This window comes from Parus major, chromosome 4 (genome assembly GCF_001522545.3).
Source record: "Parus major isolate Abel chromosome 4, Parus_major1.1, whole genome shotgun sequence".
Classification (NCBI taxonomy): domain Eukaryota; kingdom Metazoa; phylum Chordata; class Aves; order Passeriformes; family Paridae; genus Parus; species Parus major.
The window spans coordinates 9,746,233-9,759,421 of NC_031771.1; the positions used below are offsets into that span (position 1 = coordinate 9,746,233).

Genomic DNA, 13,189 nt, shown 5'->3' on the forward strand with positions numbered 1-13,189 from the left:
ACTAATTCTAAAATTTTCATGAATTTAATATCCTAAGTATTACGGCCTGGAACCTAAATTTTTATGTTTTTCAGGCAATGAACCTAAAATACAGCTATGTCTTATCTGTGGAAAATGAAATTAATATGAATTTGGAAAACTCCCACAGACAACATTATTTTCAAGTTCCAGACCTGAGGACTGTTCCGAAACTTTAATTTATACTCTATTTAGCAACACCTTTTTCCTCCTCTCATTTTAAGACAAATACTTGTGACAAGCAGTATCAGACAAAGGACACCAGAAGGTTCAGAGGCACTACAGAATGTCAGCTCATCCCAAATCTGAGCTACTTAAAGACACTTCAGTATGTTAAAAACAAATTAATAACTTTTGTCACCACCTCACTAAAATAACACTACTAGTACTGAGAAACTGATCCACACTAATTACTTTACAAGACTTTTTAATTACTAGTAAATGGCTAATAAACAAAGTTCAAGTAGGATGCATCAAATTCTCCCTCTACAAAATGCAGCTATGTCACGTAACTGATCAGAAGCTTATTGTTTTCCATTATAAAACAGCTTTTCTTCAACTTAATACTTTCTCCACCCCAAAAATATAAACCCTATTTAAGAACAACTTCTGTGTAAAGGCCATTTAGTTAACCTGCCCTTGCTATTTTTACTGTTTCTAGGCATCCCCTAGAAACAAGTTTTTCCTGTAAGACTGCAAATAAAATCGGCAGGCATAAGTCAAAACAAGCAGAATTAAAAAATAAAAATAAAAGAATGTCAACAGTTTGCATGACGAATTTGTAGCCCAGGGTCAACCACTGCTCATACACACTTGTCAACAGCTCTGGACTGCTCTGTTTTTGTTTTCAGTTCTTAGTCTGTGTGCAAATCACTCTTGACAAACAAGCTCAGTGCAAACAAGCACAGAGCAAACAAGCTCTCTTGCAAACAAGCTCTGTGCAGGCAACTTTGCAGAAGACTTTTCACATGGAAAGCACCTGCTGCAGCAATCACAGCAAGAGCAGAAAATCTTCTTAAATACTTCTTTATTGGCTCCTTATTGCAGACCTCACACATTTGGAGTCCTGACTGCTCCTAGACATCCCAGGAGAAAAACAGTTATTGCAACTCTGCCATGCACCAACCTCCAACTCAAACTGAAGATTACCTTTGTAATAAACCAGACCATCAAACATGTACAACCAGATTTTATTTACATCCAGAAATCATTTTGCATTTTTATCTGTGCTGTCACTAAGAGACACCTGCTTCATATAAAATCTTGGTTTCACAGCCTCCAGAGCTTAACAGAAGTTTGCTGCTTTTACACAAGACCAGCAGAGCAGCTTCACTTTTTGGAGCTTCTATGCAGACTGAAGTTATTCCCAGATAACCAAAACTTCTGTTGTAATTTATCTCAATTGCATGATTTCAGAGACAAGAATGTTTTCACCAGCTTTTATAAATGAACAGTATAAAGCAGCTATATTTATATTTAAAGTGTTTTCTTTCTTACAATACTTACACTTCAGTTAGACTAAAATATCAGTATGGTGATTTCAACTATCTGTTCTCTGAAGGGTCTTCAACACTTTTTAAGTCTTTTTGTTTCCACAGATTTCCAAGCACAATCCCTATGAAGAGCAGAATTCCTACAGTACGATTTGAAGCAAATGTTTTCCAACAGTTTTCAGGCTTGTCTATATCCAAAGTGTAAATCTGCAAAAGCACAGTATAACATTAGAGGATTATTATTCTACAGACTCATAAATATCTGACACATCACAATATGATCTGCAAGTTTAAAAAAATTATCCTTAAGCTCTAAAGTCTACCCTTACCTCCACAAGAAACAGGAATACTCTGCGCTTAATTTTTTTTTGCATAACTGGCATCTGTGTTTGACAGATTTTTTCAACATACAGCAGAAAAATCAAGGAACTTATATGAGCATGATTCCCAGACCATCTCAATGGAAGACTGTATAAACAACCCAGTTACTGGTGTGTCTGGTTTGATATTTGAAAGTGCAAAAATATCTGGGCATGTAAATAAGTCTCTAAGATTTTCCTCAGTAGGTTGCCACCTAATTCTTCAATGTAACTTTAAATTAAAATGAGCCCCTGCAGAACATGCACTTTTCCATTTTTGCTGCAAGGTATTCCATGTTTCAATAGAAACAAGGCACTGGTGAATCAGCAGTGAACCAGGGTAACTGGAAAGCACAGGGAAGTGCCAGCCCTGCCTTGCCACACAGGGCTGGTTTCAGTTCAGTTGCTCTTAGCCAAGTTCATGCAATTCTCTGAATCAGGACACCTGCAACAGTGGCCAGAAGCAAGGCTTGGCTTACCCAGCATGGCAGCTCTCTGCTGTGAGTCACAACTAAAAGTTAAAAAAATCCCAAACAAAACCAAACTGAACAAAACGACCCACAAGGCTGTTATTAGCAGGAACAAATATTCCCAAAACCCATTTGGTGCAAGTCTTGAGAACGATAACATGAGGGAATGTTGAGCAAAGTGAGTGAAAGGAATAGCAGATAAGGAGCCCCTAAAACTTCAAACCAAACTTCAGTCTTTGAAAAAGTTAAACAAAGTATTTGACTGAAAGAAGTGAAACCTTCCCCAGGAAATCGGCTTCATTTGTGGTTGTAGAGAGAAATCAGGGCTGGGTCCTGGTCAAATAATCAAAATACTCTTCACAAGCTTCTAAAATATGATGTGATCCACACCCTTAAGAACCTGTCCTCTTCTCAGACACTGGGAACTTGAAACACTGAACTGACAAATTAAACTCAACAGCAGCCAAGCTATTCTTTCAGAAACACAAAGAAAGTAAAAGATGTTATTTTTCTATTGGCACGCTTCTTGAGAGGGATATAATTTGACATCATCATGACCCAAATTCCTCTGCCTCAGGCAAAAATTCAGTGAATCAAGGAAATCTTGGAAATCCTGGTCCTCAAGCATCTTACTCAGCTTTCTAAACTCAATTAAGAATACAATCATAAATCTTGAATAAGAAGATAAGCATGAAAATGTTTAAGCAGGACTAATACTAAAGTAATCCCCCCAAAAGAAGCTACTTTGTGGTACACAGAACAGTTCTGCTTTTGTGACTGTGGCAGTCCACACAATTGTGAATTCTCCATCACTTACACTCATGAGTCTGCATCCTTACTCATAAAGATCCTTAAAAGTGGTTTCCATTCATGCCAAAACTACAACATAAAGGCTCTCTAACAATTCAAACTGTAAATGATCATGCAGTGGATGTAGCATTCTTTCCCTCATACATTTCCAAACACAGTCACTATGAAAACAATGGCTGAGTGCCAGACTACATCACCACAAGAATTCTCTTACCCAGAGATACATTTAATATCCATTACCTGCACAAGCTCCACCCATTAAAATGCAACATATGACCAATATACTTTATAAAAAGTTCCATATTACCACAGATTTAAGTGCTCAGACTACCAATGGTTTTACTCCTTGCAATATACAAACCTCTGCAATCACTTACCTATCAAGACTGCTAATAAATTTTTTAATAGACTGACTTGTCACTTACTACAAAACTGTGTAACACAGTTGTTAGGTTCAGAAAGAACAAGGTAAGAAGATCCTATCTGCATCCTTTACTGAAAGAGCTAATTTCTTTCTGTTAGTCATAAAAATTTCTAAACATCTGCAACTACAAGACTGAATTGGATTGTTCTCTGCTACAGAGAACCATTTAGAACTGTCAATTAACATAAAATTATTACATTAGCATCTATTATGTGTGCCAGACACTGAAGGAGCTGAATAAGAGCAGTCAAAACCACAGTATTTTGCAGCACATTGAGGTGCAGCTGCTGCTGGCAGTGAGGAGAAAACCCTTTCCTTGAGATCACAGTTTAACGTGTGGCACTTCTGCTGGTTACAAACAGACTGAAACTCAGTGCTCCACTGTTTGTGGTCAGGACTGAAGGTCTCCTCAACCAAAAGGTAAGCAAAAGGCACTTAAGAAGACCAAGCTTATTGTCAGAAGACTTTAGTTCTCTTTACACGATCTGATTTTCATGGCTAGCTCATTAATTGATGGGGGTTGAAAAGCCCTTTGACTTCTTAGTAAGAACTCCCACATGAAAAAAGTATAAATAAATCCATCAAACCTGGTGTGCCAGGTGAGCCCCTACAGCAGCCACAGCTGAGTAATACGGGAAGGTTTGGTTGCAATTCATCCCTGCCACACACAAACTCAGGAGCATGACCAGGCTGAAGCCACTGAGCCACTGCTTCGTGTCCTCCTTGAACTGCAATGCAGTTGACTTCACACCAATCATGATGTCGTCCTTCTTATCCTGGAACAAAAGGATGAATTACCACCAAATCCATTATTAAATGCTAGTTCATAAGAAAAAAATGAGGGACTTGCTTAAATTTCCAATGCTTCTTACTAGGAACCCAATTAAAGGGCAGCTGTAGGTCCCCACATTAAAATTTAAACTAGAAGGTTGGTCTTAGATCTGCTTTAACAGCCAAGAGTTAATACCAACGTCAAAGTTATTTACACAATGAAGACGCATAAGAGGACAATGGGCATTGTACTTCCATCTTTCCACCTGATTTGTAAAATCTTGACAAACAGCAATAAAACATCGAAGGGCTGGAACTTCTTTGGTGTTGCTTCAGCTCAGCTGAGGGTGAAGAACTGCAAGGGGTTAGCTGTGCTGTTCAACAACTAATTTGTAAATGAAACTCACAAAGTTGTGTGTTTAATCTGGAATGTCTCACTGTTTAACTGTCTCACTGTTACCCTACCTGATGTGCATAAATGGTGTCGTACACCATTGTCCACATGACTCCAGCAAAGTACAAGGGCAAACACACAGACCACTCACACGACCCTTTGATGGCAGACCAGCCAAGAAGGGCTCCCCAATTAAACGTAAGTCCTAAAAACATTAAGAGAATTTAAAAAAAAAAAAAAAGAAGAAGTTACAAGAATGCCATGAGCAATTAAATACGATTTATTTGAGAGTGTATCATATCAGCAGCTTTTTGTATAATACCAACATCTCTATTTTTCTACCACTTATTTTCAGGCAGGTAATAAATATAAATAATTTGACATTAAATACTCTGGACACACAAGGAAAAATACATATGCTGCTCTTCCCTAATTGGAATTTGACTTCATTAGTGTAGGGAAACATTTGCACACAACTGTTTCAGAATACTCAAACAACAGGTCTGAAGGTAAAATGCTCAGATGTCAGTGTAACAAAAGATGTCAGCATAACTGGCCATAAAACAATATACAGCAGCCAACTACAGTACTTCTAGGCTGAAAATGACAATTTTGGTAAAAAAAAACCCTGAGGATAGCTGGAATGTGAGAACCAATATGCACAGATATGTTTTAGTAGCTCAACCTAAAATACAAGCAACATCAGTATCTGTTCAGGAGTTGTTTTAGAAGCTGAAGACTGAAATGCTGTACAGACAAATCTGTATTTAAGAAGGGTTTTGAAACAACCCCAAAACTATAGCTCATTCTCAAATGACAAACATTTATTTCTCCCCTACTCTTCTTCCTTCTATCACTCCATCAAAACAAGGAACTGATTTCTAACCAAAATAAAAAAAAAATAAAGCCTCACATAAACAATGATGCCCGTCATAAATTAGGAAGCTTGTGGCACAACAGAGCTTTGTCTGTAAGGTATTTCTATTTTGATGTAAACTTATAAAAATTCAGATTGCTAAAGCTCAAGTACTAATTTATAAAACACCCTAAAAACAACAGCTGAAATTAAAAAAAAAGAAAAAATATTCCGTCTCACCCAAAACTAGCTGTGGCCAGTATGTTATTCTCTTCATCAGAGGGTAGGTGATCACAAGGGATAAAGAGGCTGCTCCCAGAACGATACTGTAAAAAGTACCAAGGGGATTATTGTTTGCTAGGCTAAAGATCAGTAGATAAAAGATAAAGTAGATAAGTAGATAAAGTCAGCACTGCAGGAGTGGTGCACAGTACTGAACTAATTCTTTTCCTCTCAATTACAATTCCACGACTAATAACCTCCTCCCTCTGACTCCAACACCTTTTCTTCTAAAAATCTCGGTGCTTAACTTAGGACCCAGAGCCAGACTTTAAAAACCAAAAGAGAATTCATACGTTACCTGTAGTAATTCAGACACAAAAGCACACAGAGCGCCAGGCTGAGCTGTCCTCCAAGAAAAACCAAGGACTGAAAAGTGGAGATATCTCCAGCTGCCAGGGGTCGGCTTGCTGTCCTTGCAACCTAAAAAAATGGAGATAATATTACCACCAGGTACATCTCTAATTGATGGGCAATTTACAATGTTTGTTTCCTATTTTCTGAAGAGAAATGGAAGGGCCCTAATTCTGTTTATTTTTGTTTCTCTCTAATGGCATATTCAGAATCCAGTCCCACTGATGTGGAGTTAATACCTGTGAAAAGACAATTAATTTAATCCCAGCTGGGATACAATGGAGTTTAGAAACTGTGTCTGGAACAAGAAATCATACAAGGTAAACTGAAGAAAGAAACAACTATCAGAAAAAAAAGTTAAAATAAATGAATGGTGAGTTACTTGCCAAAGGTAACCAATGCAAAAAAAAACTCCAAGTGACTGAATTTCACCTCAACATGAGGAATAACTTCTCTACACTGAGAGTGGCAGAGCACTGGAACAGGCTTCCCAGGGAAGCTGTAAAGTCTCCCTCCCTGGAGACATTCTAAACCCCAGCTGGATGTGTCCCTGTGTCACCTGCTCCAGGTGGCCCTGCCTTGGCAGGGGTTGGACTGGATGATCTCCAGAGATGCATTTCAACCCTAAGAATTCCATGAAATTGTGTATCTTTGTGAAAATGGTGTCAAGTCTATTCAAAGAGGTTCAAAAGCCAACTTTTTATAGAATATTATGTACATAAAAAGTATTTTGCCTATGCTTGAATAATGTGAATCCAAATAAACTCTTTTAGCTTGTTCTCCCCCTGACATTATGTTATGTTAACACCAAATACTGCTTTTGGAGTTTAATCATGCACTTAACATACCTGTGACCAATTCCACTGCATAGTGCAACCAGACATGGGATGTTTCAACTTACAAAAACATGACCCAATTAATCAGTTATACAAAATCTAAACCCCAAACCACCATCACCTACACCAGCCAACATCCTCCTGTTGGCCTGGCCTCTAGCTCAAGTGTTGAAGGCAACATTTTAAGGTACCCCAGAAAAAGCTGTGCAGGCAATTTTCAAAACTTTCCATCTGACCACATCACATAATGCATAAATTAAATCATTATACTGAAATTCCCTCTCACTTATCACACCCCCACATAAAATCTGTTTAGCATATATAGTTAATACCTTCCAAACCCTAAACCATCCAAAGCTGCCATAAACCGAATCCTGACTCCTGCCTTCCCACAGCACAAATACAAGTGCCATACTAAGAACTTCACATACTGGATTGCCCCATTATTCTGTGTCTTCCAGGGCTAAAACCCAACCCCCAAAACTACAGGAGTAATATAGGAACAAAAGACAGGAGGAGCAAACAGTGACATATCACAAGGATGTTCCCCTCCAAGCCTGCACCTGTGCATGTTTCAGAACTGACACTGGGCACTGCCTTTTGCTTATTTGCCTCTTCTGAACAAATGGGAGATGATGAAGGAAAAATATCACATAGTGGAGAGGGATTAGCTGAGGGTTGGGCATGATACTCTGAACACCCAAAATAAACAATACAACAATACAAGGAAACAGTGCTCCTAAAATTAAGGGGGGAAAAAAAAAAAAGTTGTTCTTGGATAGATTGTAACTAGCAAGTGGAGCAAAAAAGTGTTATTTGGCTTGTTCTGTTATGCAAAACAAGGTTGGGAAATAAACTTGTTCAAGTACTGTCAACAGCTGACAAAAGCATGTATTCTATCTTACACGGCAATGAGTATTCTAGAAGACTTATTACAGTCCTGGACAGAGAAATGTTGTATGAAATACAGTGTTTTTGGAGGAAATGTAGACAAATTAATTGCATGTATCTCAGACAGAAACATGAAGGAATTCCTGAATCCAGAGTCTGCACTCAGCAAGGAATCACTGGTGATGTTCATGTACTTCAGTGCCTTCAGGATCCTTGGTGCTCGGCTGAGAAAAAACAGCATCGGTTAAGAGGAGTCTTCCTCCCTGGAGACATTCCAAACTCACCTTGATGTGTTCTTGTGTAACCTGCTCTAGATGAGTTGGCCTTGGCAAGAGAGTTGAACAAGATCATCTCTCGAGGTCCCTTCCAACTCTAAAAATTCTGTTGATTTTGTGATGATGGAGATAAGTGGGCATCTGCTTGGTTCACTGAATCACAGAAGGGCTTGGGTTGGAATGGGACCTTAAAAGATCACCCTGCTCCAACCCTCATACTGTGGGCAGGGCACTTTTCACTAGACCAGGTTACTCACAACCCCATCCAACTTGGCCTTGAACACTTCCAGGGATGGGCCACCTAAAACTTCTCGGGGCAACTTGTTCCAACGCTTCGCCATCCTCAGAGTGAAGTATTTCTTCCTAATATCTAATCTAAACCTACTCTTTCGGTTTGTAGCATGTCCCCTTGTCCTGCCACTGCCCGCTCGTATAAGCAGCCTTGCCCCATGGTTCTCTACCTGTCTGTCATAGTCGCGGTCCCACATGTCATTGATGGTGCAGCCGGCCCCTCGCATGAGCACGGCTCCCACGCCGAACAGGGACAGCAGGCGCCAGTCCGGGAGGCAGCCGGGCTCTGCCGCCAGCCCGATGCTCCAGGTACACGGCAGGTACAGCAGCCACGTCCCTGCGGGGACACAAAACCCGCGGGCGGGATCAGCGGGGAACGGGAGGCCAGGGTGGGCCGGGGCCTCGATCCTCCCCGCCGCGCTCACCGGCGGGCTGGTGCAGCCGCATGAGCCGCAGGTAGGGCTGCAGCGGGGCCGGCGCGGCGCGCACCAGCTCGGCCGCCGAGAAGCTGCGCGGCCCCAGAGGCGCGGCGGGGCGGCGGAGCAGCAGCGGCGGGGCAGCGGCAGCAGCGAGGGGCAGGCGGGTGGCGCGGAGCCCGGGCATGCCCCGGAACCTGGGGATGTCCCGGCACAGCCGCGCCAGCAGCACCGCCGCCATCTTGGCGCCGCCCCGCTACCGGCAGGATTGGGGGGGGGGGGGGGGGGGGGGGGGGGGGGGGGTCATGCAGCGCTGCGCATGCGCCGCGCCCTCAGGCGCCCCGCGCCGGGGTGTTCCTGACACATACGTGTCATCTCCCAGACCTTTCCTCACTGCAGGTTATATATATTTATATATGTATATGTGTGTGTGTGTGTGTGTGTGTATATATATATATATATATATACACATATACACATATATACATATATTTCTATATCTATATATATATGAGATTTCCCATGTGGCCTTTGTATCTCTTCTCGCTCACGCAGTTCTCCCACTGTGTGAGGGACTGAAATGCCGAGGCTTAATGACTCCAACAATCAGCGAGATGCAAAAGTAGCGGGCGCTTGGCTGGGGCGGGTTTGCACTCCCCGAGCCGCAGGGAAGGAGGAGAGGGCTTGTGGTGTGTGTTGGGAACCTCAGGCCTGCATAAGAGCAGCGCAGATGGCCACAACAAACCCACCTTCGCTTAGCTAGAGGGGAGGCACCTGGGCATTCCCACCTGAACCCGATAGTGTATTAACCCATGTTTCAGGGGCTTTCCCCACCCCTGAAGGATCAAGATCGTGATCATCACACATGAAAATTCAGTGTATCAATCAAGTCTTGTTGCTGGGTCCACAGGTGTTATCTGTGCAGAAAAATTCACAGCAGCAGAGGTTTATGTCCAAAGGAGGCAGAGACGTCCTCTAACTTTATTCGAATAAAGGGAGAGGCCATGGGGCATTCCCCTGGAGTCTGTCAAGTTGTTGGAGAGCAGAGCTTCCTTTTAATCCTATTTTCCCCGCCTCATGACCCTCTTCCTTTCCTCATTGACTGAGCTACTTGAGAGGTACAGGCTGCCCTAATCACCTAGAACGTAACTCAGTCTAATATGCACAACACCTCCCCTCCCCCCACCTTTGTATCTCTAGGTCCAGGGATTTAACACTGATAAGCAAGTCTGTGTCAATTAGTAACATTCTTCTGAAGTTTATGGTTACTCCCATTGCTGCTTTCACCTATCAGTATCTAGCTTTTCCTAAAGGGAGACTCACGGTTTCTTTGTAAAGACACATTCTCATTCCTTTCTTATCTTTTCTCTGAACTATCCTGTCCTCTTTCTTTTCATCATATTTTTTCTTAAATTATATCTTTATGCTTTTCTACTGTGATATTTCTATAGATAATAACCAAAACGGCTGCATATTTCCTTTCCATCATTCTAAATTAAATCTGCTGACACTGGTCATTCAAGTGTCATTTCGCCCTTATCCACCCCAAGGTACCTATTAAGAACCACCTCAGTTACCTCACCTTCAGAACCTTCAGGGTCATAACACCAACTTAGGAGTTATTGCACAAACCAGAGAGCAGAGGACAGAGCCATAAAACCTTTGCTTCGCATGGCATAGTTCCTGTGTCAAAATGTCCCCAGATCGGCTGCTGAAAGATACTTTGGGGAATTCGCTGTCCCTGTAGAGTATAAATTTTATTTTTTTTTGCATTACGCACTTCCTTCAGCTTGAACGACGCACACTGGTAGAAAACAATGGAAACCATTTTGAACTTCAATTTCCCGAGATGCTGACTAGCAGAAGGAAGTGAAATGTTAATGTAGTGGAGAAGTGACTAATGTTTTGCCATTTGTTGTTTTAATGAGCAGTACTTCAGTACTGCTGGAGTACAGCAGTAAAACCATTTGCACAGGACCATAAAGGAAAGAGTTGCTCAACTCTGATGAGGAGTAACTAATTATCTAGACTCCATTTCACATTGATAAGGTCATCATGGGCTTTATTCAGATACAGACAAGTACCTGAGGCGTGTTTGAATAGTGGGTCTTGGCAATGAATCCCCACAGCCTCTCTGCCTGCCATGTCCATAGGAACATGGATGCTCTGATTGTCACCAGGTGGATGTTCCTCTACAGACACTGCTTCGGGGTTTTTTTATGTGTGATGTGGCAAGGAAACCCTGGACCGTCTGCAGAAAATTTTTAAGGAGCTCATGAAAGTAGAGCAGAAAAGGAAACTTTTACAAAGTAAAACTGTAAATTTTTGCAGTCACTACCACTGTATTTATATTCATAATAAAGTGACTCAGCCCTTCACTGAAAGATAATCTAGGGAATAGCTCATTTCAGTCTAATAAAGCCCAGCTGTCTTGTTTGACTCAAATCTGAGTGGATGCTCAAAATGTCCCTGACTCTAAGGAGGTTTTCAGTTTCCTTATTTTCACACACACCAAATGATCCCCTGTACCAAAGTGTGATGCAATTTACTCCACCTTCCAGGAACTGATTTACAGCAAATCCAGTGTGAGTAATCTGACCTCCAGAGTCAAAAGGGCAAAAGTGAATTAGAATGAGTGTGACATATGATTCTCCCTGTTCTCAAATAAGTGTACACACATATATTAAATTCCTCAAGATTTACAGCATTCTCAGAGGAATAAAAGCCCCAGAGATAAGGCTGGGGCAAGCATTGGTCCTATGAGGGTGATGCTCATCTGTGTTTCAGACCATAGCTTCCTTGGAGTGCTGGGATCCAGCATCTTTCCTGTTCCCTGCACTAATGTCCCTCTGGCTCTGTTTGTATAGAGCTAACTGTGCAACACTTTGTAAAGAGAAAGGTGGTTACTGAGCCGTAAGTCAAACCTCCCCACCCCACCACAAAGAATAGAGCTCAGAGAATGAGACATGGTTGGCAGCAGCTGTCATTTGCATGTGCAAACATCCCTGGGCCCCTCCTGATCGTTCCTGTGTGCCAGCCACCATCACATTTATCAGGTCTGAGTCACAGTGGGTGGAGGGCCTCTGAATTGGTTGGGCAAACACAACTGAAACACACCAACCTGCAAAGGATTTCTTCCATTTCTGTGTACTTGGGTATTCTTGTTGATAACCAAAAAACTGTTATGACCAAAAGAAAAGTAGGGAGTGTCCTGGTATCAGCATGTCAAAAAGGAGTCTTAAAAAAAATGAAGATTGCCAAAAGTTGATATAAATCACTTTAATTAAAATCTTCAAATACAAAACTCACAAGCATTGGAATAAACAAAATTTTTAGAAAAGTTCTAAAAAGAAGCTACCAGGCAAATAATCACATTGATATTTTAGTTTTAACTTACATTTTTATAATAATAATAATATATTATTTGCTTTATGTTGACTGTATGTAAGATTTTCCATCTTACACTCTCTATGGAACTTGGACAATGTAAACAAACTCAGCCTCTCTCATTCTGATCTATGTTGTCCCCTGATACATAACCCTTCACAGAATGCACCTGCTCTGGGGATGCACACACCTTTGATACACTGAAATCAAGTATAACCTTTTTAGTGTGCTGGTTTTCATCACAGCTACAAAAGCACATCAGTTTTGAAAGTCCTCTCATTAAAAAAAGTTTCCCTGCCCTGCATTAAAACCCATGTAGCTGGTAGCATCTTTTTAAAGCTTAAAAAGGGAAGTACAGTAGTGTGGGGTTGTTCTTCCCTGCTGTGCTCATAAATATATCATAAGGCATTGAGAGTGGTGTGGGTTACATACCTTCAAGAAAAGCAGATGCAAATAAATGTATGCAGGAGGCCACAGCTACTGTCCGAGGGTTTTTGTTACCCTGGGGACCAGCAGCCTGTGTGCCACAGGGAGCTATTGTTGGTACAGCCAACTGCAACAGGGGGAAGGCACAGCTGGGGAGAAAAGCTACCACCAACACAGATTTCTGTCCTACATAACTGTTTTCCCAGTAAGAAGGATGTCAGCTGGGCAGTTTTGTCCCCAGGATGATCCAAGGCCACTGATGTCCTTCTGTTGGTTGAGGGATGAGTGGTTTCCTCAGCCTCTTTCCTATCCCATTTCCCCAAGGATGGAAGAGACCTGAGTGCCTTAGGGAGTATGACACAGAGAGCTTTACCTGTGCATAGATTCAAGGAAGTCTTTTCCAGCTGAGCTGCCTGCAGGGTGGTACAGGTTCAGGAGT

At 41.6% G+C, this 13,189-nt stretch overlaps 1 protein-coding gene across 1 annotated transcript; it reads right to left on the minus strand.

Moving 5' to 3' along the window:
* Positions 1-1,189: 1,189 nt before the first annotated feature.
* Positions 1,190-9,187, minus strand: COQ2 (coenzyme Q2, polyprenyltransferase). Its single transcript, XM_015625770.1, has 7 exons — positions 8,947-9,187; positions 8,692-8,858; positions 6,176-6,297; positions 5,836-5,921; positions 4,811-4,944; positions 4,162-4,350; positions 1,190-1,718 (listed from the first exon to the last, which is right to left on the minus strand). Exons 1-7 carry the CDS (start codon positions 9,176-9,178, stop codon positions 1,563-1,565), a joined length of 1,086 nt encoding a protein of 361 aa, XP_015481256.1. The 5' UTR covers positions 9,179-9,187; the 3' UTR covers positions 1,190-1,562.
* Between the last annotated feature and the right edge of the window lie 4,002 nt (positions 9,188-13,189).